This window comes from Homarus americanus, unplaced genomic scaffold (genome assembly GCF_018991925.1).
Source record: "Homarus americanus isolate GMGI-L3 unplaced genomic scaffold, GMGI_Hamer_2.0 scaffold25611, whole genome shotgun sequence".
Classification (NCBI taxonomy): Eukaryota; Metazoa; Arthropoda; class Malacostraca; order Decapoda; family Nephropidae; genus Homarus; species Homarus americanus.
In genome coordinates this window covers 204,834-228,274 of record NW_024744272.1, presented here as the reverse complement: position 1 = coordinate 228,274, position 23,441 = coordinate 204,834, and the positions used below count along the sequence as shown (strand labels likewise).

The 23,441-nt window shown below is 42.0% G+C and overlaps 1 protein-coding gene across 3 annotated transcripts; it reads left to right on the top strand.

The window, feature by feature from the left end:
• Positions 1–15,059: 15,059 nt before the first annotated feature.
• On the top strand, positions 15,060–23,175 carry LOC121877681 (1,2-dihydroxy-3-keto-5-methylthiopentene dioxygenase-like). 3 transcript variants are annotated; one of them, XM_042383508.1, is made up of 5 exons: positions 15,060–15,080; positions 18,047–18,184; positions 19,278–19,397; positions 20,606–20,785; positions 21,907–23,175. In XM_042383508.1, the coding sequence occupies exons 2-5, from the start codon at positions 18,062–18,064 to the stop codon at positions 22,033–22,035; spliced, it is 552 nt and encodes a 183-aa protein (XP_042239442.1). In that variant the 5' UTR covers positions 15,060–15,080; positions 18,047–18,061; the 3' UTR covers positions 22,036–23,175. The 3 variants fall into 3 exon arrangements, with proteins under 3 accessions (XP_042239442.1, XP_042239441.1, XP_042239440.1); XM_042383507.1 differs by having other exon boundaries at positions 15,073–15,098; XM_042383506.1 differs by lacking the exon at positions 15,060–15,080 and adding an exon at positions 15,105–15,229.
• The last annotated feature ends 266 nt before the right edge of the window (positions 23,176–23,441 follow it).

Genomic DNA, 23,441 nt, shown 5'->3' with positions numbered 1-23,441 from the left:
CTTTTAATTCTTTTTATTTTTATTCCAATGTTTGAATAATATCATCGTGTATCCCTACCTGTGTGTGTGTGTGTATGTGTGTGTGCGCCCCCAGAGATAGGGAGCATCTCACACACACACACACACACACACACACACACACACACACACGATTAGGAGAAAATAAGTTACAATTATTTATTTATATTTTTGTTTGTGTGTTTAAGGTTATCAAGCATGAAGACCAAGGTTGGATCTTACACTAGCCAACTGCTATTAAATCTTACACTAACCAACTGCTATTAGATATTAAGAGATATGTTTCTTCCTCACGTCATCGTCTCTGTTGTCATTAATGCCATGATGAGGACGTGTGTGTGTGTGTGTGTGTGTGTGTGTGTGTGTCCGTCCATATCTAACATCCGCCTCCTGCACCAACACCCCCTCCCGTACACCACCACCACTCATACCATCCACTTTACACATTCCCTCCCCCATTATCACCGACTAAACTTTAAAAAAAAATAATAAAATGAAAAGTAAAACAGTTAAAGAAAATAAGATAATGAGGAGTGTAATTAAGCCTGCAGGTACACAAGCACACCTGCTCGTAAAAACACCTTGAATTAGTTTATTTAGATACAATTATTCAGGTGTGTCAGATACCTCGAAGAATTATTGAATTATCAACACAAAATACATATCTTTGTCGACTGAAAATAATTGAATATAAGAATGTAATAGTTTTAGGTTAGGTTAGGTTAGGTGAGGAGAGGTTAGGTTAGGTTAGGTTAGTCTCTTGTTGAAGGATAAATTAATATTCCTTGGGTTTGTTGAAGAAATAAATAACTTATACGATGAGATATAAACCAATATAAAGACTCAAGATTAATTAATACTGATTACCTGGGTGTTAATTATACAAGGTGTCTATAAATTATTACCCTAAAAACATAATACTCTTATGCTTTAATGAGGGTAATTATTTATGTACACACTATACTATGTTTTATCTCTAAAATATTAGGGTTTTTATTTTTGCATTTTACGAATTAAATCTGTTTTATTTATTAGATTCTTGACTGTGTTTTTGTTTGTTTTTATTGAGAAAGTTTCCATTTTAATGTGTGTGGTTTTTTTCATTTACTTGACTCTCTCTCTCTCTCTCTCTCTCTCTCTCTCAGAACAAATTTTACCGAGCCTAAATTGACCAACCACCTAGTCGCCACCACAAGCCACCTAGCCGCCACCACCACCAACCACCACCACCTAGCCGCCACCACCACCACCACCTAGACGCCTCCACCACCACCTAGCCGCCAGCAGCAGCCGCCACCGCCAGCCAACCGCAGCACCGTAATGATAAGCGCTGTCTGGTGGCGGGTTAAGGAGGAAGATAACCGGGAAAACACGGCTGTCCGCACTCCATCACACGGCTGATGTCCGGCTGATACCAGGACCACCACACCGGTCACCCTAGCTGGCCCTTCCACAGCTACTATTTAGCTCACACGGGATCTATCTAGCTTCTTATTATCTTATTTAGCTTTATTTATATCTTGATTAGCTTCTTAATAGTATTTTTAACTTTACAATGACCTATTTAGATACTTATTAACCTATTTAATTACCTTAAATATTCTTTTATCTTCCGCTTGTCTTAATTATCTCATCCATGTCCTATTTGTCTTCGTCTTGTCCTATTTAGCTCCTTGGTGTCCTAATTAGTTTCTTCGTGTCCTATTATTTTCCCCATTGGTCCATTTCAGCGTTTTCGTCTCCTATTTACAGTAGCTTCCCCGTGTCTTCGTTATTGTCCACGTGTGCTGATCGTTTAATACCATAACTACCCTTGCGAGTCTCTGCATCGTGAGAGAGGGACTATGTGGCACCGTACTGGTTATTCCAATACAACTAACAAGGAACAGATACAGCGTGCCAGAGACCACAGAACCCATGAGTTATCAACTGGATGCTACACGGCCAAAACTCAAGGACAAAAGAATACGGTGCCATATACCTTGTAGTCTTGTAGTCGATTTTGCATTTGAACATAGATGCCATCAAGAAAACTTGCTCTCTATATACTGATGTACAAGAAGACAAGAACTCATTAAAGATAAATTTGTTTTATACTAAGAGCTAAAACTCCTATATAAAAAAAAAACTTAAATCCTAGAAAATATTACGTCATTTATGAAGGTTCACCAGATGGACAAGACATGGAGGTCATATTCCCAACGTAAATTATCATCAAATCTCTTTTTTTTTCTACTCCACTGAAGCGAGAACTCTCCATCTTACTATTTATTCAGGGATTTTTTTTTCACTTATGTACAATTTTATATGGGCGATTAGTTTGGGTAATTGTCCACTTGATGAAGTTTATAGATCGATTACCTGAGGGAAGAGGAATTAAGAGTACCTTACCTGGTGTGTTTGACTCTCTGAGCTGACCCAAGCATGACCTTACGTTATGACCCATCACCCAGGACACACACACACACACACACACACACACACACACACACACACACACACACACACTACCCTGCCTGTTCCACAATTTCCCTTTATTTGGACCGCTCCTCTCCCCCCTCTTATCCATCATCCACCATCCTCTACCAATCCTTTCAAATCCCTTTTCACGTTATCTATCTACGTTGCCTACGTTATTTATCTCTATTCCTAGTCTACCTTCTCTTCTGCATTTCTTCTCTTCAATCGACATATTGTGCACATCTTTCCCTCTAATTGTCTTTTAAAATGATTCTTCATCTCAGATTCTTCTCTCAATTCCAACATCCACCGCATTTCTTCTTATTTCACTTTACATCTCTTTCGCACCCAGTTGTGTCTTTACGATCTGCAGCTTCTCGGCTTATTTCCTAATCCATAACTACAATAGTCACCCATGTTATCCATTTTCTTTATTTAATCATATTGGTTTTCTTTGATATGGGAGAGCAAAATCAGGATGACTACTGTAAATACTGAAAGGTATAATCCGTGACTAGTAATGGCCCCAACACCCACCTTCAACTCACCCAGTCCCCACCCGCCCACCACCCAGTCCCTACCCGCCCACCCAATCCCCACTCGCCCACCACCCAGTCCCCATTCACCAATTCCACCTGCCCATAAAAGGTGATGAATAAGCCCTAGGCCACCTATTAATGGCTTTCATTGTGGGCGGGCATAACAGCATAATGAGTTGAGAGTGACCTGATTAATTAATATAATACCTCCTCTACCTGTTATGGGAAGGGAAAGGAGAGAGTAAGGGGTAAAGGGGAAGAGGAGGGGGAGGAAAGAGGAAGAGGAGGATGGAATGGAGAAAGAAGAGGATGGAATGGAGGAAGAAGAGGATGGAATGGAGGAGGAAGAGGATGGAATGGAGGAAGAAGAGGATGGACTGTAGGAGGAGGAAGAAGAAATAGAGGAAGTGAAAGATGGGCTGGAAGAAAGGATGAAAAGGAAGGGGAATCAAGAAGGGAGATGAGGCGAGGCGAGGCGAGGTACATCATTATATGGCCTGTAATTGAGAAATGTTTTTATTTTTAATGTTTATTAAAGGTTCAGGTATACGTCATCATCTCCAGCTTGAGGACACGAAAATTAACCCCTAATGTGAAGATTAAACTAGTTATTGTTATTTTTCTTTATATCTCTTCATTGACTTAAAGATTTATTTTCATTTATAAATTTTCGTTCAAATATTTTTCTCTCGTGGTCGCCATATTGCTACACTCGGGTATGTGTCGCAGGAGGAAAGTAATTACACGCGGCTGCCCCCAGGCTGGGAAACTGTAGCTGCCAAGTAAGAGAAAACTGGCTCCACCCTTATCCACCACTTATCTGTTATGTACAGTTGGCAGCTCTGGCGAAGGAAATATTTCACCCAGACAAAGAACTTAAGGAGTTGGTCGTTTGATAAATAGAAATCAGTTAAGGGTTCATTGTGTGTGTGTGTGTGTGTGTGTGTGTGTGTATCCTGTAGACTAAAGGCTACCTTACTATCATGAACAGACTGTAGAGTTTTTGAGAAGGCGGATCGCTGTCTCTCTCTCGTTGTGTTATGTAAATAAAGACGAGGACCAAAAAAACTAGTGAAAGAAGACTAGCCATGAATATTTTGACATTGACGTTTCAGATATTTAGAGATTAGAGATTTTGATACTCCATGACGGGTTAAGTGAACTAAGGAGGTGAAATAGATGTAAAATAGGAGAGTTAAGCTAAAATACATAATAAACTCAAAGAATAACAACAAATTAACATTACCGTGATACCATTAACTATACTATACGGACAATAAACACTAGTTTGGCGGACAAAATTAAGGTATTTTATCCTGGTGGTAAATCGACTTGTACTGTATAGTTAAGGTAAAGTCTTAGTTTAATTCTCTTATTATTCCTCAAGTGTAAATTGTTTTTTATCGTTGGAGATACATTATTGTTTCTTTGAGGCTTCTCCCTCCTCCACCCAGGACCACCCTAGTCAGATGTTTTGTGTGTCAGTATGTTATTAGTCATCCGTTGACTATACATTTTAAACCAACACATTTTTACTATTTTGAGATATATCGGGGTAGTAATCCTTTTTTGTACCATAATTGATGGAGCAGTGTTTGCACGTCGCCCTCAGCCAACTGCAGTTAAATAATTCCCCGCTGACCGCAAACAGTCTCCAAAGCGGTGTTACCCTCAGGCCGCGCGTTAAGAAATACCGTAATTACGACTCTCTAAAATGGAAATTGCCTCCTTAACTCTGCCGTCAACTTTGATATATTAGCTTTTCTTTCATTAGAAAATACAGATAATATAAGATTTCTTTCGCAAGTACGGGGATGTGTTTTAAGGTGTAAACAAACATTAACATTACTGGAACATCAACAAGGCTACATGCAGCAGCCTGTGAGGTGTACAAGTGTCTGCGTCTCTGCCTCGGCCTGCTGGCCCCGTCCTAGTCCTCGGGTCCCCCCCCCCCCCAAGATCTTGTGATTTTGGGCTTATTCTTGGGATCTAGGAATTTTTATCTCAAAATCTAACTATTCTTGGGATTTTTTTTCAGTGTCACATTTATATTTTATGAATATTTTGCAGATTTCACGATTTATTACTGTTTTAAGTTGTGAACACTGGAAACTGACTTAATACTGTACCGCACCGCCGGGAGTTGGACAAGTTGACTCTAACAGGGGAGTTGGTCGAATCAACAGATTTTGGACAAGCTCTTTCGGAACCGCAGTTCAGGCTCACCAAGTTCACAGACCGTAGTTTAGTACAGACGTGGGGGCGTCGTGCATGGTTGATGATCATTGTGATCGTAGACAGTTTATTAACTATTATCAAACATGAGTGTGGTGATCCCAGCCCTGGTACTGAAGTGTGGAATCAACACAAGTTTGATTTACAATGGTTAAACGATCCTGCAATGAAGGAATGACCTATACCTGCACCCGATGATAAATGTGCAGCTTTGTAAAGTGTGTGTGAATGCGGGCTAAAAAAATGCAACTAGTCTTCGGTTGTCAACCATAACAAAAAATCAACAAAAACACATAACAAACTGTAATTCGAGGAGGCGTATCCGTCAGTTTTCAATAATTTTCTTAAAAGATCAGAAGAACCAGACTCATGAGAGAAGGTGACAAAGACACAACTCTTGCTTTCTGGGCTTATCACAGAACACCGGATGCTCTATTCTTAAGTTGATCATCTTGTATAGAAATTGTTAAGGATGTGTCCCAGAAAGAGATATTGCACAAAAAAACTTGTAAACTACAATAAATATGTCAGTACTGCCTTTTATCAGAGTATTTTTCACTATTAAATCCTTATATTCATTCTATAAAGTATATTATAAACCTTGGGAAACATTGGCCGAATTATGCAAAGCTCATCTTACGAGTTCTCAATACTGTTTATGGACTGGAAGCGGTGCGGGCGGGTGGGGTGATGGGTGCGGGTGGGTGGGTGATAGGTGCTGCTGGATGGGTGTGGGTGGGTGGGTGAAGGGTGCTGCTGGGTGGGTGTGGGTGGATGGGTGATGGGAGCTGTTGAATGGGTAGCTGGGTGGTCCGAGAGCCAACGACGTTTACGACAGCTCGACGCCGCAGTAACTACAATTAAGATTTGTGGGGACGGCCGCGTTGTAAAACCTCCTCCTCCTCCTCCTCTTACGATTAAAAGTGGGCTATTAAGGCTGTGGCTTTTGTTGCGGGAGAGTGCGGGCGGTGTGGTGGTGTAGCGTGACGGGCCAGGTGTGAGGTAGTGACGTGTAAGACCTCACTCGACACTTTCATACTTCTTGAAAATAAAAAGGATGTTGCAAGATGGCGCTCGTGTTTTAGTTCGCTGATGTTTCAAGATGGAGCTCGTGTTTTAGTTCGCTACCGTTTGATTTAATGTGATTTCTAATGTTCCTTCATAGATATCTAAGGCCTAGAAACAATCTAAATCCATTTTTTTTTATTGGAAAGATCACAGACTAGGCTCTTGGTCTAGTGCTACGTGTTATGGGTAAGTTTGGGGTGATGGAAGGTAACAAGGACACACTGTTTGTAAGCCAACTGTTGTTTCAAGGACCAACAACCACGATGTCTTAACTGGCTGGCTACAGTTTGATATGGTAATGCCAGTTAATAATACTATAATTTATTCACTAAAGCCAGACACAAAAGAGTGATAGAGCTATTTTCCTCATTTAATCCACTTTTGGTTGTTATAACTTAATTACAACTTCAACACTTACCGATGGAATGTTATAGAGTCTCTCCTGTCCCTCTGGGTACATATACAGCAATAAGAGCAGCTGAACAACAACGTATGTTGTCTCTCTCACCGCTAGGTGTTCGTATATTTACACACGAAATATGATAAATTTCAGATTCGTTTGTCTTAATTTTGCACTTACAGAACTGTAATCAACTTGTTCACCCTTATTCAATGTATCTTATGAGTAACGATATTGTTACACCAAGTCACCACCGACTAATGGAATCGGACAGCCTCTCTTATGAACGGGCGGAGCCCAAACAGGATTCAACTAGGCGCAATCCTTTTCAGTTCTTTCACGCCCTACGCATTGTTTTAGGTCCTATTCAATATACTACCGTATATATATATATATATATATATATATATATATATATATATATATATATATATATATATATATATATATATATATATATATATATATATATATATATATATATAATTATATTTATTATTATATCACAGTTTTTTTTATTGCCTTACATCCCCCAACTCTTCAATATTAATCAAAATATTCTCCATAAGTGGCCATGATCTGTGTATTTACCCACTGTTTTAGTGGGAGAAATTCGCTGATTGGTTGTTAGCTATTTGGGCGCCGCACACGCTAACGCGTCATCAAGAAGTTTGCTTTTCCCTCTCAATTCAATTCAATTTCAATTGTTTATTCCTTGATAGAGGAAGCTGGATCCTAGTGCTGTCACTAGGTACCCCTGTACAATGACACCAGAATCATCTGGCAAGTGTGACAAGTATATACAGTATAAATATTATAAAGGGGCTTACTAAAGCCTAAGGAAGGAAGGATATTCCTTTAACACATAATCAATGTTATTTACAAAATATCTGGCCAGTATGGGGAGGATCATCGTGTCTCCGTCAGGGGGTCGTGGAGTGGTGGTCCAGCAGGCGTCACGGAAGCGTTGTGTGTGGGGACATCTTAGGAGGTAGTGAATAAGGGTGCGGCTGTCGGGTCTTCTGCATAACGCACAAGAGCGTTGCTCAGGGGATGTGGGGATACCAATCTCCCAAGCAAAGTCATACCCAATGATGATACGGGCAGCAATCACGTCCCCCTTCCGCGACCCTTTCCCGTAGACGTACGAGAAGTCAGGAAGTTTACGGAGGTTTTCCCTCTCAAGGTTTCATGTGCAGAACTCAGCAGAAGTGTTATTTACCTAGATTTTGCCAAGGCTTTCGACAATGTACCCCACAAAAAGCTGGAAGGGTGCGGAATTCGGGGAAATGTCTTAGCGTGGATAGAAGACTTTCTACATGACCGCAAGCAGTGTGTGGTGATTAATGGCACGAAATCATTATCTGTACCTGTCACAAGCGGGTTACCACAGGGCACTGTATTGGGCCTGCTGTTGTTTGTTTGTTTCATTAATGACATGCCTGACGTTGTACACTCCTCCATACAAATGTTTGCCGATGACGCCAAGTTATTTCGGGAATCAAGAACCAAGCACCAAGCGGACTGTGAAGAGCTGTAGAAGAACCTCTGTGGGCTCCAAGAATGGTCGAAGAAATTGCTGCTGAGATTTAATGTCACGAAGTGTAAGAGGATGCACCTGGGGCGTACCAACGGTAAGGAGGCGTATCATATGTCCCAACGGGATAAAGAAACTGCACTATTTGAGACTGAATGTGAGAAGGACCTAGGTGTGTATGTTGACAATGAGCTGAAGTTCTCAGGCCATTGCGAGAAGAAGGTAAATCAGGCAAATAAATTATTGGGTCTTATAAGAAGGTCGTTAAGATATCTAGACGGTCCGTCCCTCGTAACGATCTTCAAGAGTCAACAACTTCCCCATCTGGAGTACTGTCACCCCGTCTGGTCCCCGAGATATGCTAGGGATTGTCAATTGGTTGAAAAATTTCAAAGGAGGGCCACCAGACTGGTGCCTGCCCTTCGGCACCTCGGCTACCCTGAGAGATTGGAGCGCCTGAACTTGCCTAGCTTATACTACAGACGGGCAAGGGGGGATCTAATTGAGGTGCATAAGCATCTCAAGGGGCACTACTCAGTTGAGTGTCCTTACTTGGAGCTGGCGGACTCTCGCCCTACAAGGGGTCACAGCTCAAGATTGAAGCCGCAAGTCCAGAAAACTGTAAGGTCAAACTTTTTCGGAGTGAGAGTTGTGAACTCTTGGAACAATCTACCAGAAAGTGTTGTGACGGCACCGAGTGTGAGCTCTTTCAAGAGAAGACTTGACCAACACTGGATCGGGTTCAGGTACATTCAGGAGCCGGTGCATGCCCAGTACTTGCCAACAGTGCGTGACAGAGACGTGACCGATCGTCCAAGCGGCTAACGAGCCGATCAGTGGCGAAGAGGATAAAAGAAAAGAATACAATAGTTACCCATTCATTTACAATTTTCACTCCGAATAAGTTTGCTCTCACAATTTTTTGGACTTTGGCTTCTTCAACCTTAAGCTGTGACCCTTTGTGGAACGGGTGTTGTACTGCGCACCTTAGTTCTGGCCCCTATAATTTCTTCTGACTCATATTACATCTGCATAACGTTCAATTTCACCACGATAAGGGATTATCTAAGTTTTCTATTGGGTGGTCTCACAGAAAACGCTAAACACTTTAAATGGGTAATTCGCATGCTGTAGGTTGTTTCATACGAATTACACCAGTGTCCGTCAATATAATCTTAAATATGTATACAGGTATTTTTAAGGGAGAACTCTAGGTACCTATATGATGGTTGCGAAGGCCCAATTGGTACGTACTAGTGCAACATTGTTATTGTGCATAAGTGTGACCGTGTCTAAAGGTTATGGTATTACGTATTCTTTTACTCAATTCAATTTCAATTTCAATTGTTTATTCCTTGATAGAGGAAGCGGGATCCTAGTGCTGTCACTAGGTACCCCTGTACAATGACACCAGAATCATCTGGCAAGTGTGAAAAGTATATACAGTATAAATATTATAAAGGGGCTTACTAAAGCCTAAGGAAGGAAGGATGTTCCTTTAACACATAATTAATATTATTTACAAAATATCTGGCCAGTATGGGGAGGATCATCGTGTCTCCGTCAGGGGGTCGTGGAGTGGTGGTCCAGCAAGCGTCACGGAAGCGTTGTGTGTGGGGACATCTTAGGAGGTAGTGGATAAGGGTGCGGCTGTCGGGTCTTCTGCATAACGCACAAGAGCGTTGCTCAGGGGATGTGGGGATACCAATCTCCCAAGCAAAGTCATACCCGATGATGATACGGGCAGCAATCACGTCCCCCTTCCGCGACCCTTTCCCGTAGACGTACGAGAAGTCAGGAAGTTTACGGAGGACATCGTACCATGTGGGCGGGGAGTCCAGGGGGATGGCTGCTTCCCGAGCTTCTCTCTGTTTGCGGCGGATTTGGGTCCTAATCTGTAAGAGTGTTCGAGGAACAACGTAGTCAGGTGTGGCCTTGTTGCAGCCAGTCTTGGCAAGGTCATCTGCTGCCTCATTCCCCAAGATACCGACATGACTAGGTATCCATAGGAATGTCACAGGACGGCCTTCATCCTGAAGTGTGGATGTTAACCCTCGTATTCGGAGGATGAGGTCCTTATTTTCCCCAGATCCAAATGCGATCCCGTCGAGAGCAGACCTGGAATCGCAGCAGACAAGCAAGGGGCAGAAACCATCTGCTTCTTCCTCAGCGAGAAGGGCAGCAAGGAGGGCTATTAGTTCAGCCTGAGTGGAGGATGCCCCGTCAGAAACTCTGAGAGACAGTTTGATAGGCTCAGGGGCATGAGGACGGGAGATGTAGACACCAGCCCCGGCCCTACCTGTAGCGGGGTCAACAGAACCATCAGTGTAGAGGACGACCCTACCTGGGGACCAGTGAGCGATCCTGGAGAGGTGGTATTTGCAGAGAATAACAGGGTTCACCTGGGATTTCGGGAGCGGTCCACCGAGGGCAATCACTTCAGGTTGAAAATCCAGCCAGGGAGAAGGAGACGAACCAACAGCAGGGGTGACAACAATATCAGGCAGGAGGTCGTGTTCCTGAAGGGCTCGGATGAGTGACCCTCGCCACTGTCTTCTAGATGGAGGTCGGTCTCGGACAGCAGTAGTCAAGTTGGTTTGGACATAGTTGCCCCTAGGATCCCGTAGAATGGAAACGGCAGTTTTTAGGTAAAACTCCTGGACACGATCCTGTAAGGGGGAAAGACCAAGTTCGGTATATAGAGAAGTAGAGCGTGTCCACTGAGGAGCCCCAAGGATGATACGAGCAGCTTTCCTCTGGATAACTTCGAGACGGTTGACAGCAGTCCGACTAATGTTGACGAGGGCAGGGGCGGCGTAGTCGACACAGGAACGGACAAAAGACTTGTACATGGTGAGAAGTACAGGGATGCTGGCACCAAGGGAACCCCTGCACATGGTAGAGAGGGGAGCGAGACGCCGAAAACATATGTCTCGAAGATAGCGGACTTCAGGGATCTGACAACGTGTGCGAGTTACATACACACCCAGGTATTTTGTCTCATTAACCCAGTCCAAGGGCGTTCCTGATAAGAAAAGGGGTGGAGGTACAACACGACCGTGCCACATGGCTTTTGTTTTCGCAGTTGAAAGAAGGAAACCAAGTGAATCACACTCTCTGGAGACCAGATCAAGGGCTTCCTGCATGCTGAGGTAGTCAGGGGCTTGGAGGAGGACATCGTCGGCATATCCTGAGTGGACAACTTCTGTCGGCCACGGGAGTGATGCAATGGAGTGCATGAGAGTGTTAAACAAGGTGGGACTCAGGACTCCACCTTGAGGGGTGCCGAGGTTCATTTCTTGAACAGGAGACATAGAGCCTTCAACGCGAACCCGGGCCTGACGTCCAGTGAGGTAAGAGGCGATCCATTGTAGAAGTCTCCCTTTAACCCCTAACCGTGCAAGTTCAGCTAAAATGAGGGCAGGCTGAGCCGTATCAAAGGCTCCCTTGATATCAAGGAAGACGGAGACGCGGGCAGTCTGATTGCAATAAAAGGAAGCAATGGAGTGTGCTGTGCTGCGATGTTGAATGAAACCATTGAGGGAGTTGTGGAAGCCGCCTATGGTGTGAAGAAGGCGACGATGGAGTATCCTCTCCATCATCTTGCAAACACAGGAGGTAAGACTAATGGGTCGATATTTCCCAGGATCTCCCGGCTTAGGGATGGGGATAATAGTGGCATTTTTCCAGTTGGACGGGAGAACCCCATGTTCATAAGACATATTGTAGAGAGCAAGCAAGGGGCCGTTAAGAATATTAGTACAGGCGTTGAGGACGGAGTAGGTTATCTGATCATCCCCAGGAGAGGTGTCTTTTCTAGAGCGACGAGCACTGTCAAGCTCGAACTGTGTGATGGGATGATCAGTGGGGGCAGGGGAGGTAAGAGCAGCACGAACAACAGGCTCAGACGCATCGATGCGGGCCTGCACTGCCTCCTGCATTGGATCTGGAAGTGCCTCTGGGGAGGAAGCTCGTGCCCAGTCCTCCATTAAAGAGCAGGCAAGGGAGGCGGGATCAGGGTGGGGAGGAGGCCTCCGTCGAGTACCCCGTATAGCATTAATCCGATTCCATACATAAGAGGGTGACGACTGGAACGATAGAGACCCCGTGAAGGATAGCCAGTCCGCCTCACGTATCCGACGGCGCTCCTGAGTTGCAAAGGAGCACCAATTTTTGAAGTCTTCCCAGTCCTCTGGAGACCGAGACCTCCGTATGGCAGAGTGGAGATCACGGGTTACCTGCCGGAGATGTCTCATGGCAGGGATACGATACCAGTAGTTGGTGGCACTTCTGGGGTGACGGGGAGGGCGTGGAGGGGTAGCGCGATTGACAGAGTCATACACGGCATCAACAAAATCAGCGCTGTAAGAGTCAAGGGACTGAGGGACAACATAGGAATCCGCCCAGGTAGAAAGGTATTGGGTAAAGGAAGGAACAGCATCTTGTGTGAGACGAAGGCGAGGGGATCGATAAGGAGTTGATGTCGGGGCAGAGAAGGAGAGCCTGAGATGGGTAGTAACGGCAAGATGGTCACTATACAGAGCAGGCTCGGTGCAGACGGTAGGATGAAAGGAAGTATGACCGTTCAATAGTAAGCCAACATCAAGGAAACTATGGGGGAGGCGAGTAGGATCGTCAGGACAAAGAAAGCGAACATCATCATCCCCATTAAGAAACTGTGAGAGATGTGATCCATTAAGGGTACATGGAGTGGGATGATCCGGAGTAAGAGTGGGATGGCGGGCATTAAAGTCGCCAAGAACAATAGTGGGAACCCCATCATGGAGGTCGTGAAGAACCTGGGGGTCCAGAGAATTACTCTTGAAATGAACATTGACTACACGAAGGGTCCGGTCACCAAGAGTAAGGGAGACAGAAAGTAATTCAGACGGGGGTCCATGTGAGTCAGGTGAAGGGAGACGAACAGATGGAATGGTGTTACGCACAAGGGTGAGGAGGCCACGAGCCTGCCCACGGTACCGAGGCAGGGTGTAAACAGAATAGCCAGAGAGGCGGAGTGGAGTAACATCGTCTGTGATGGTTTCCTGAAGTAGAGCAACATCTACTTGATGGGAGAGCACAAACTGGGCGAGGTCTGTCCGGCGAGGTCTAAGTCCCTGGATGTTCCATTGTAAGAAGAGGAGGGAACGGCCTCCGGTGTGAGATGAGTCGGAGGGGCTAGACAGGGCTCCAGAGGAGGTACCAAATTCTGTTGAGAGAAATGGAGAGGGAGGAGTGGGAGAGCGAGGGATGGATCCTCCATCTCGGGAGATGGAAGGAGGCGGGTCATCAGGGCTTGCAAAGCGCGCCCCTGTTGGGTCAGGGTGTCCAGAATGAGTTGTTGTTGCTTCTGCAATGTCGCAATTGTTTTCACAAACAAGTCGAGTTGGGTTGAGAGAAGGTTGATTTGCTTGGAGTGGCGATCCAGACGGAGAGTGATTGTTTCCATAGAACCAACTTGGTGTACCTGTGCATGAGCTGGAGGTGGCGGCGAGGATTGCCGAGGGCCCGACTGGGCATGTGGTGGTGGTAGCGACGGAGAGGGACGGTGAGGGTTCAGTTGAGTAAGAGGTGGTGGTGCTGGTGAGAGACAGCGGGGGTCCGGGTGGGCAGGAGATGGTGGTGACTGTGTGGCAGGGCCGGCAACGACCTTGTTCCAAGAACGGTAGGGAGAGGGAGGGAGGGGAGAAAGGATGGGTGGTAGGGGTGATGGAGGGGGTGGTAGAGGAGAGGAGATCAATGGGAAATCCTTGGTGGATGGAAGAGGCGGTGGTGGATAGGATTGAGGTTTGGTTGACAGGGGCTTCGTCAGAGACGAGGGCGGTGGTACAAGGTAAGTTTTCCCCGGGCGAGTGCCAGGACGCTGTGGGCAATTGGCATTCCAGGCGTGGTGACTGCCATGGCAATTGACGCACCGTGGAATAACTGGGATTTTGTTCTGAATTTTCGATTTGCATATTCTTTTACTTACTTTTATCTTCTTCGCCACTGATCGGCTCGTTAGCCGCTTGGGCGATCGGTTACGTCTCTATCACGCACTGTTGGCAGGTACCGGGCATGCACCGGCTCCTGAATGTACCTGAACCCGATCCAGTGTTGGTCAAGTCTGGTCTTGAAAGAGCTCACACTCGGTGCCGTCACAACACTTTCTGGCAGATTGTTCCAAGAGTTCACAACTCTCACTGTGATTCGAGAATCTTATGAAAGTGATAGAGACTGGGATGAATGAATGAAAATAAAAACTGGATCCCAAGAGAGATACAAAACCTTGGAGGATTGGTAAAAACAGCCCGAGAATATTTAGAGTGGAGTGTGGTCGCCAACCCTCAGATATGACTCCCAGGATCCTTTGATTAATTAATGAGTAAAGTACATGGTGGCCTAAGCGATAGAACCCTATATACAATTGTAATACTTCACTAGGTATCTAACACATCACATTCAATGAACTGCATATCACAAAATATTTTATTATTGAATATAATTATACTGTTACTGATAACCAAGCCTAATCAAAGGACCCAACTGGCAATAAGCCTTTATTTGTTACTGATCAGGTGTCTTTTTTAGTTACAGGTGTAATATCTTTTAGTTTTGTTAAGATTCTCGTTATATTATTCAGTACATGTGTTGTAAAAAGAGTATTGCAATAAAAAAAAAACATTACATCGTGCTTGGACTAAGACAAAAAATGGATTTTTTAATTATAAATATTTTATCCTTCCTATTAAAGAGAACAATGAACAACTTCTATAGCAAAAACTTCATTAATAGAGTTATAAGGTAGTTTGTATTAGTTATCCCTCTAGTGGGTGGCCATCAGGTAAATAAAGTATATCAGGTATTCAAGTATTCTATTGTAGTGTTAAAGTGTACAGTTATCAATTACCACTTAGACCACCCAGCACCGTGTAGTTACTGGTTACTAAAAGTGGTTGAGGAATAGAGGTGTAACGGGAGGTAAACACACAGGTAATTGTGCTCAGGTGATGATTTGCTATGTCATTTTTTTATCATATGTTCAGGTGTGTAGATTTGATCACTGTAGGTGTGTGCTCTGTATATATACTGTTTTAATAAAGAACATATGAAACTGGAGCATACATTGACACGCATTATAATTTTATAACTATTATACAGGTGCACAGAGTAACCATAAAAATGAACATTATACAAGAATCATCTTACTGTATCTACCTAACGTCACCAAACAAATATAGCATAATGTTATAGCGTTTATTAAGTGTTCAGGGCAATCAGGTCAAAATATCTATCCTAGGTTGGGTTAGGTTAGGTTGTCTAGATTCGATTTTATTCTAGGTTGTGGATATTTTGCCATGGCTAATTAAGTTCCTACCAACACTATTTTACCTTGAGTGCACTCTGATTGGCTAATCGTCCATTACCAGCGAACAACGCGAGAACTATATTTGACCGTGACTCTGGCAGCATTTAGAATTTATTTGTCGTGAGTCGATCGTGTAGCTACAAACATACCTAACCATATTTCTGTTGTGCATGGAACCTACTAACAAAAATAGAAGTAAAGATTTGTTTTAAGTAGAACAAGGAATTTCATATTTATATTTATATAGGGAGAAAGCAAAAAAACTATTAAGTTTCTGGTGCAAATTTATATTTTATGACAATTTTAACCAATAAGACTTCCCCAATTACCAATAATACTGGTTGTTAAAAGTGGGCAGTAGAGGGAAAATGTGGAGTCAAATATTAAAAAGAACACCAAACATGCCTCTGAAAACCTTACCTAACTTAATGTAATACAAAAATTGATATCATTTGTTAACAGTTCATTTCTGGAAAAAAGAATTACATTTATGAATTCAGCATAAAATTCTACATTTGATAGACAAATTTTTAACAAAATTGAATACCAGTACAGTTTGAATCTTGGGAAAGACCCGTAATTTATTTCGAATTGCTTGTGTTAGTAAGACCGTTATATATAAGCATATAGGTATTTATATTTAAGTGGTAAGTGTAAATTCCAAGTAAAAATTCTAACAGCAATTGTCACTGAACGACCCTGAGGTATCAATACTTTTCTAACCGAATACAGTACCATGATTGTTTGAAAGTATTCAGTGATGGCGATGATGGCAAGTTATTTCGGGAAATTAAGAACCAAGCGGACTGTGAAGAGCTGCAGAAGGACCTCTGTGGGCTCCAGGAATGGTCGAAGGAATGGTTGAAGGAATGGCTCTGAGTTCAATGCACGAAGTGCACCTGTACCAACGGTAAGGAGGCGTATCATATGTCCCAACGGGATGAAGAAAATGTACTAGTTGAGACTGTGTGTGAGAAGGACCTAGGTGTGTATGTTGACAATGAGCTGAAGTTCTCGGGCCATTGTGAGAAGAAGGTAAATCAGGCAAATAAATTATTGGGTCTTATAAGAAGGTCGTTCAGATATCTAGACGGTCCGTCCCTCGTGACGATCTTCAGGAGTGAAGTGCTTCCCCATCTGGAGTACTGTCACCCCATCTGGTCCCCGAGATATGCTAGGGACTGTCAGTTGGTTGAAAATGTTCAAAGGAGGGCCACCAAACTGGTGCCTGCACTTCGGCACCTCAGCTACCCTGAGAGATTGGAGCGCCTGAACTTGCCTAGCTTATACTACAGACGGGCAAGGGGGGACCTAGTTGAGGTGTATAAGCATCTCAGGGGGCACTACTCAGTTGAGTGTCCTTACTTGGAGCTGGCGGACGCTCGCCCCACAAGGGGTCACAGCTCAAGATTGAAGAAGCCGCAAGTCCAGAAAACCGTGAGGGCAAACTTTTTCGGAGTGAGGGTTGTAAACTCTTGGAACAATCTACCAGAGAGTGTTGTGACGGCACCGAGTGTGAGCTCTTTCAAGAGAAGACTTGACCAACACTGGAGCGGGTTCAGGTACATTCAGGAGCCGGTGCATGCCCAGTATTTGCCAACAGTGCGTGACAGAGACGTGACCGATCGCCCGGGCGGCTAGCGAGCCGATCTTTTGGTGAAGAATATAAATGAAAAGAGACGTGACCGATCGCCCAAGCGGCTAACAAGCCGATCAGTGGCGAAGAGGATAAAAGTAAAAAGTAAAAAGATACAGTACTGTATGACATCTATTCATTGGGAATTTACATGAAACATTTTTCATTGACTTAGGAAGAGTTATTATTTGCTATGAGTGACAGGCAAGTTAACGCTGACACAATTTGGCTGTTGACTCTGCATGTCTCAGGCTATTTATTTCTGCACGTTCTGTAAATTCTGTATATGTTTAGAGAAAGTATGATAATGCAGGGAGCTTATGTAATTTGTGTAGGGTATAAAAAGTACGTATAACATTTTATATGTATACACTACTGTAGCGTAATAATAGTCAAACATATCTTGGTACAATTTAATAACAGGTGATGTACAGATAAATGAAATACATAAATGCATTTCTAAATACTGTAATCTCCTTATACTGCAGGTACTGTACAGTATAGCAAAAATATATAGGAACTTAAGTCGAAAATGTACTTAAGTCGAACCACATACCCTGTGTGCATACAGTACTGCACTTACAGAACAATCTTTAAAACCCCACTTTATCATAGCCTAAGTCCTTATACACATCTCAAATCACTTAATTTAAGAGAAAAAAGAAATAGAATGACAGAATAAAGTAAATGAAAGTAAAAAAGTCATCTGTTAATGTTAGTTGGCAGCTATCAAACAGGGATATAGTACTGCCTTGGATGATATTGGAAGCATAATGTCTTGTCTAATACATGTATTGTATTCCAGGTGATATAAGAAAAGATGGTTCGAGCGTGGTACATGGATGATGGCTCAGAGGACCAGAGGTTGGAGCACCACTTGTCTCCACCCAAGTTTGTCTCGCTGGATGATCTTCATAAAGAGACAGGAGTATTATACCGGAAAGTAAGATTTTTTTCTTCTAATTCGCTGATAGATTTTGAGTTACCCATATGTGAGATAAATTGGGTGCAGAGAATAAGAAATACAGATATAAGGAGGAGATGTGGAAATGAAAGAAGTATTGGTCAGAGGGTAAATCAGTTGTTATGGGCATACTGAAAGATTAGAAAGTGAAAAGTTGGTGAAAACGGTGTAGATTCAGAGGTCGCTAGGTGGAAGGAAGGAGAAGAGAAAAGCAAGCAGGTAGAAGGTTGAAGGGGATGAACATCCAGGAAACAACATTTGCATGCATGTACAGAGCAAGGTGTCAAGTGATGTTTTGGGGAAAAAATATATTTCTGATGGGTGATGGTGACTAGTGTGAAGTGATGGGTAAACCAGATCTGAGGCATTGTGGAAAGAGAACACTATAACAGAACACATCCTTTACAGCAGTAAGAAAGATTAAGTGTCATTGATTGAGGAGGAAATATGTGTGTCTTGTATTTGATCTTGTTTCTTACCACCTTTTATTCTATAATTAAGGGCTTCAGAGTTAGATAAAAATATAAATGATGTGACCTTGGAAATCTGGAACTGTCGGGTCTGAGCATGACATCTTTAGAACATTTTGTTTTTTATGAACAATTACCGGTAGCTCATTCTCCTGTGCCTTCACTTAGCATTTTTACTGAAATTCTCTGAACTTACAACAGTGATGTTCTGTATTCACACGGTTGCCAGTTATATAAGATGAGATATTTGACATGTACAGTAAGTACTTTATACAGTATGTATGAAATAAGTTTTTCTTTTAATTAACAATTAAGAATGTGCTTTAGGGTAAAGAACCTTTTCTGAGTGTGATTAGTTGTTGCTTGATCATTAGTAAACTCCAAATGGTTCCTTTGCTGGTCCACTTGGCCTGGCGCACCTGTCTTGTCATATTGCAAACTTACAGTATGTATTGTACATACCATTCCACACTAATATACAGTATGTGAGCTTAATGGAATATTGTTTACCAGAGCATCAAAGAATAAAGGTACAATGATCCCTCGACCTGCATGAATTCAAAGATAGACAAAGAGTAGGTAATGATAAATCTGTGTTTCAGCTTGACCCAAAAAATTATGAAGGTGAGGGGAAGCTGGAGGAGATTAAGAAAGAGAGAGGCTACTCCTACGCTGATGTCATTCAAGTGTCTCCAGAAAAACTGCATAATTATGAAGAGAAGGTGAGATTTTGTTTTGAGTTCAGGGAACATGTTGACCAATTTCCTTTGAAGGTGCCTTTACAAACACCTATGAGGAGGAAATAAAGGTGACAGTAACTTTTATTTCTGATCATGACTGGTTTGGTTGACAGGCTGTGCCAATAATTGCTAGGTTTTTTTTAATTGTCCTGCAAATGCCTTGCAGGAATTTTGAGTTGCCAAGTCTCATAACTGTCTAAATTTAACATAAAACGTTTTTCAACAGTTGAATCATTTTATCACTTCAATATGTTAGACTCAAACGTTTTGGTCACCCTTTTACCTTAAGTCCAAAACTAGAGGTCATGTGTCAAGTCTTGCTATTATTGTGTGTAAAAATATGTTTTTTTAAGAATGTGCATGTATGTATGTGGCATTGTACAGTGTGGTGGGATGTAATCCGAGACAAGGTTCTTCAAACTCCAGAGCACGAGCAGTAGATATATTCCATAAGTAGTACAAGACTTGGCAGGATAACCAACAGGCAAAAGCAGAAGCAAGCACAAAGGGCTCCTTGTCGTAACCAGGCCTGGGCCGATCTGAGAGAAGTTAGCTAGCTAGGCAGGGAGAGTTGCTAGACATTACTAGGACAATAAATGAGATCTTTTAGTTACTTGACTAGCGCGGTACAGACATAGTACATCGGGACATAGTAAGTAGACATAGGCATTAGACATAAGCATAGATATCAGACATGCTATAATAATATATAGTAATACAGACATGTGAATAAATGGTACAATGAATGGTAACAGAGTCTTGCCGTCAGGCGTGTTCCATGCACACACAATTACAGTGTCACTTGAATTTGTTTTACAACAGCAGAAGAGAAATACCTTGCAGGTAGGAAGCAATGAGAGGAGAGAAGGGGCTAAGCACAGTACGGTATACCTTGGGTCTCTTACTACAGTAATCTCTCAAAGTTCCTGAGCCATGAGCAATCATCAAACCCCCAAAAAATCCACATTAGTAGCATGGTGGATAAAGCAATTCTTGCAAGTAAATAGAAGCATGGGAACATTAGGGAGAAAAGCAAGAGGGCATTTAAATCTTGGTATTGAAAATTTACAGTTAAGGTATTTCTGGATAAGGGAGACTTGTATTTTTGTTTTGTTTTTCATATACTGTATAAATATTTTATGGACTCTTTTTGTGTGTTAATGATTTTACTACTTCATCTCACTTTTCAGATAAAAAATTTCTTTGTGGAACACATTCACACAGATGAAGAAGTCAGGTTTGTTACTGAAGGTTCAGGTTACTTTGATGTGCGAGATAAAGAAGACAAGTGGATAAGGATTGAAGTCATTTCCGGTGACCTGTTAATTTTGCCTGCTGGAATCTATCATCGATTCACTCTCGACTCCAAGGTACATGCAGTATAAATGTTCATATACAAGTCGTGTCTTACCTATTAGTATCTGTTCTAATAGTGTTTGAGAGATGAATTTGTTACCATAATGATCCTGAATAGCTTCTCTACAAGACTATTCCAATAATAGATCCTTAACCCGTAATGCTTAGATGGTTAAAGATTTTCTACATTCTTTTTGTTGGCTAAAATAACCCCAAAGGACCCCTAAAGTCTTGTACGCCAGCATAAATGGTGTATCTGCCGAGGCTATATTCGAAGCTTTCCAGTGTGTTCAAGTTAATGATGATGTTTGTAACATGTTCCATATCGTCCACTATTTCCAAACCAGTGTTTACCTATGTCACGCCTAAATCTAAATTGATCTAATTTAAAATCAATGGTGTGTGTTTTCTCCTGGTTAGACAGATTAAATACCTTTGTTATATTGCCTTTGTATAACCCTGACTTACATTTATACACCTTGATCATATCGCCCTCACTCTTATGTCTCTCGATGGAGTGCAGATTCAGATGCTTTAATCTGTCTCCTTACCCAAGGTTCTTAATGCCTGGGATTAGCCATGTCATCCTCCTCTGAATGCTTTCTAGGGATTTGATATCCATTCTGTAGTATAGTGACTAAAACTGAACTGCATAATCCAAATGAGGTCTCGCATGCATAAGATATGGTTTAAGGATAACCTCGCTAGTCTTGTAACTAACTACTAATCACAGAAATAACAGTAACCCTATTCTGTAAAATACAATGATTCATCATATATTTCAAATACATTTTAGTGTATAAACCACTATTATCATCATCAGATATGTACTAAGCCTTAAATAAATGATTATACAAAGCAGTACCTCCAACTTTTACCAATTTTGTAGGAAAAAAGTGTGGCTTATATTAGTCATAATACAGTATTAAGTGTCAAGTAGTAGTAGCTGGTGGATGGATCACATACAGTACATCAAGTGTTAATTAACTTCAGTAAATCCATTCATTACCTCTCGATGTGACACAAATCAGAATTTTCACATTTGATATTACTTGTATACTGTAGTAAGGTAAACTCAGTAGAATTTTGCTTCAAGCAGTTGTGCAGAGTATTGAATTCTTTGTGTTGTTTTCAGGATTACATCAAGGCAATACGGCTCTTTGTTGGTGAGCCTGTTTGGACACCCTATAACCGCCCCGCTGATGACATGCAGGCTCGTAAGGATTATGTCCTGCAGCGGACAAAGGGATTCACATCAAAGTAAATAGAATTCATGAGAAGAAACTTTCTGTTGTTACTGGTTGAAATGTTTAAAGGAGAACTTTTGTTAATCTTTGTAACTAATGCACAAGTAGACAAGTACTGGTGTTTTTATATAGTAATCCCTGGATATTGAATATAACAAGCATTGAGTCTAGTCACCATGGCATTAAATCCAAATCACATTATATTTCAACTTGTTAGGCTCTTGAATTTACTCTAAGAATTCTCCCCAAATCACCCCGTGGCAAGTTTGCTGCGAGTTTTTTGTTTCAGACCTTCCTCTCTCCAATACCCAGTCACCTCTCACATATAAGCCCGTTATGTGTGACCCTGCTTTGTGTGAATCTTCCTACATGCTACCACAAGGTTAATAATATGAAAATTAAGATACTGTTCATTAGTGCTATGTTACTAAGCTCACCTAATGAAGACCCACCAAAGCCTTACTAGGGAGTTCCTTGGGTTATAGTGAGAGCATCTACTGCTGCTCCACATGCCAAAAGGGTGATCATGTACAATACACTGAATTATCAATTACTGTAATTAAAGGATGGGAGACTTCAGTCCACTGTCAAGCCACACAGTGGATGTTTTCATGTACAGTACTAATGCATAATTATACAAAGGTAATGAAATAAGTTCACATATGATGTTGTGAAAGAAATGTATGTTGTGCAGGAAAAGCTTCCCCGAGCAAGGTAATTTCCTTAATTTTTCATTCTAACTCATAGCCCCTCCCTCTAATTATCCTGTGGTCCTGGCAGGATGTACCATATCCTGTTAATTATCTGCTGACCACAGTACAGTATCTTAAGGAAGGGCTGTAGTAAACTCCCTGTATATCAAAGCAACTTACTGATCAGTGTATTTTATCCAGGGATTACTATACTGTTCTATAATGTACTCACGGTTTTATGGTATATGGGGTATTTGTTATTTTTGTAGAAATTATAGATCTATTTTAAGAATTTCTAGATTATACTAATATGTATATGTGGTTTTTCCAATTTCATTGTTACTACAGGTAGTTCTGCTATAATGCGATAATTGTGTTCTTGTAAAATATCGTGTTGTACAAAATCGCGTAATAGAAATAACAGGGCTTATGGAGAAAATAGGGTGAGGTGCAGATTACTCGAAATCGAAAAAATTTAGTAGTTAGCCTAACACAAAGGATAGCACAGTCTAAATAAATGTTACATTCATATCTAATAATGAATTCATACAGTAAATGTAACACTTTACTTGATGGGGGAGAAGGGTGATTTTGAGGTTGATAAAATCGAGCTTTTCTTCAAGTGTTATATCCTTTCTTTTACGATCATCACCGGGAATTCTATCACCAGAACGCTTCTTGTTGATATTCTTCTTTACTATATTCACAGTTAATACAGTGGGGTATGCTAT

What these genes read in the sequence shown, in the direction of transcription:
- LOC121877681 (XM_042383508.1), top strand. Translation starts at nt 18,062, where the DNA reads ATGGTTCGAGCGTGGTACATGGATGATGGCTCAGAGGACCAGAGGTTG. An exon ending in CAGGAGTATTATACCGGAAA is followed by an intron (nt 18,185 to 19,277) that starts GTAAGATTTTTT and finishes TCTGTGTTTCAG; the next exon opens with CTTGACCCAAAAAATTATGA. An exon ending in GATTCACTCTCGACTCCAAG is followed by an intron (nt 20,786 to 21,906) that starts GTACATGCAGTA and finishes TGTTGTTTTCAG; the next exon opens with GATTACATCAAGGCAATACG.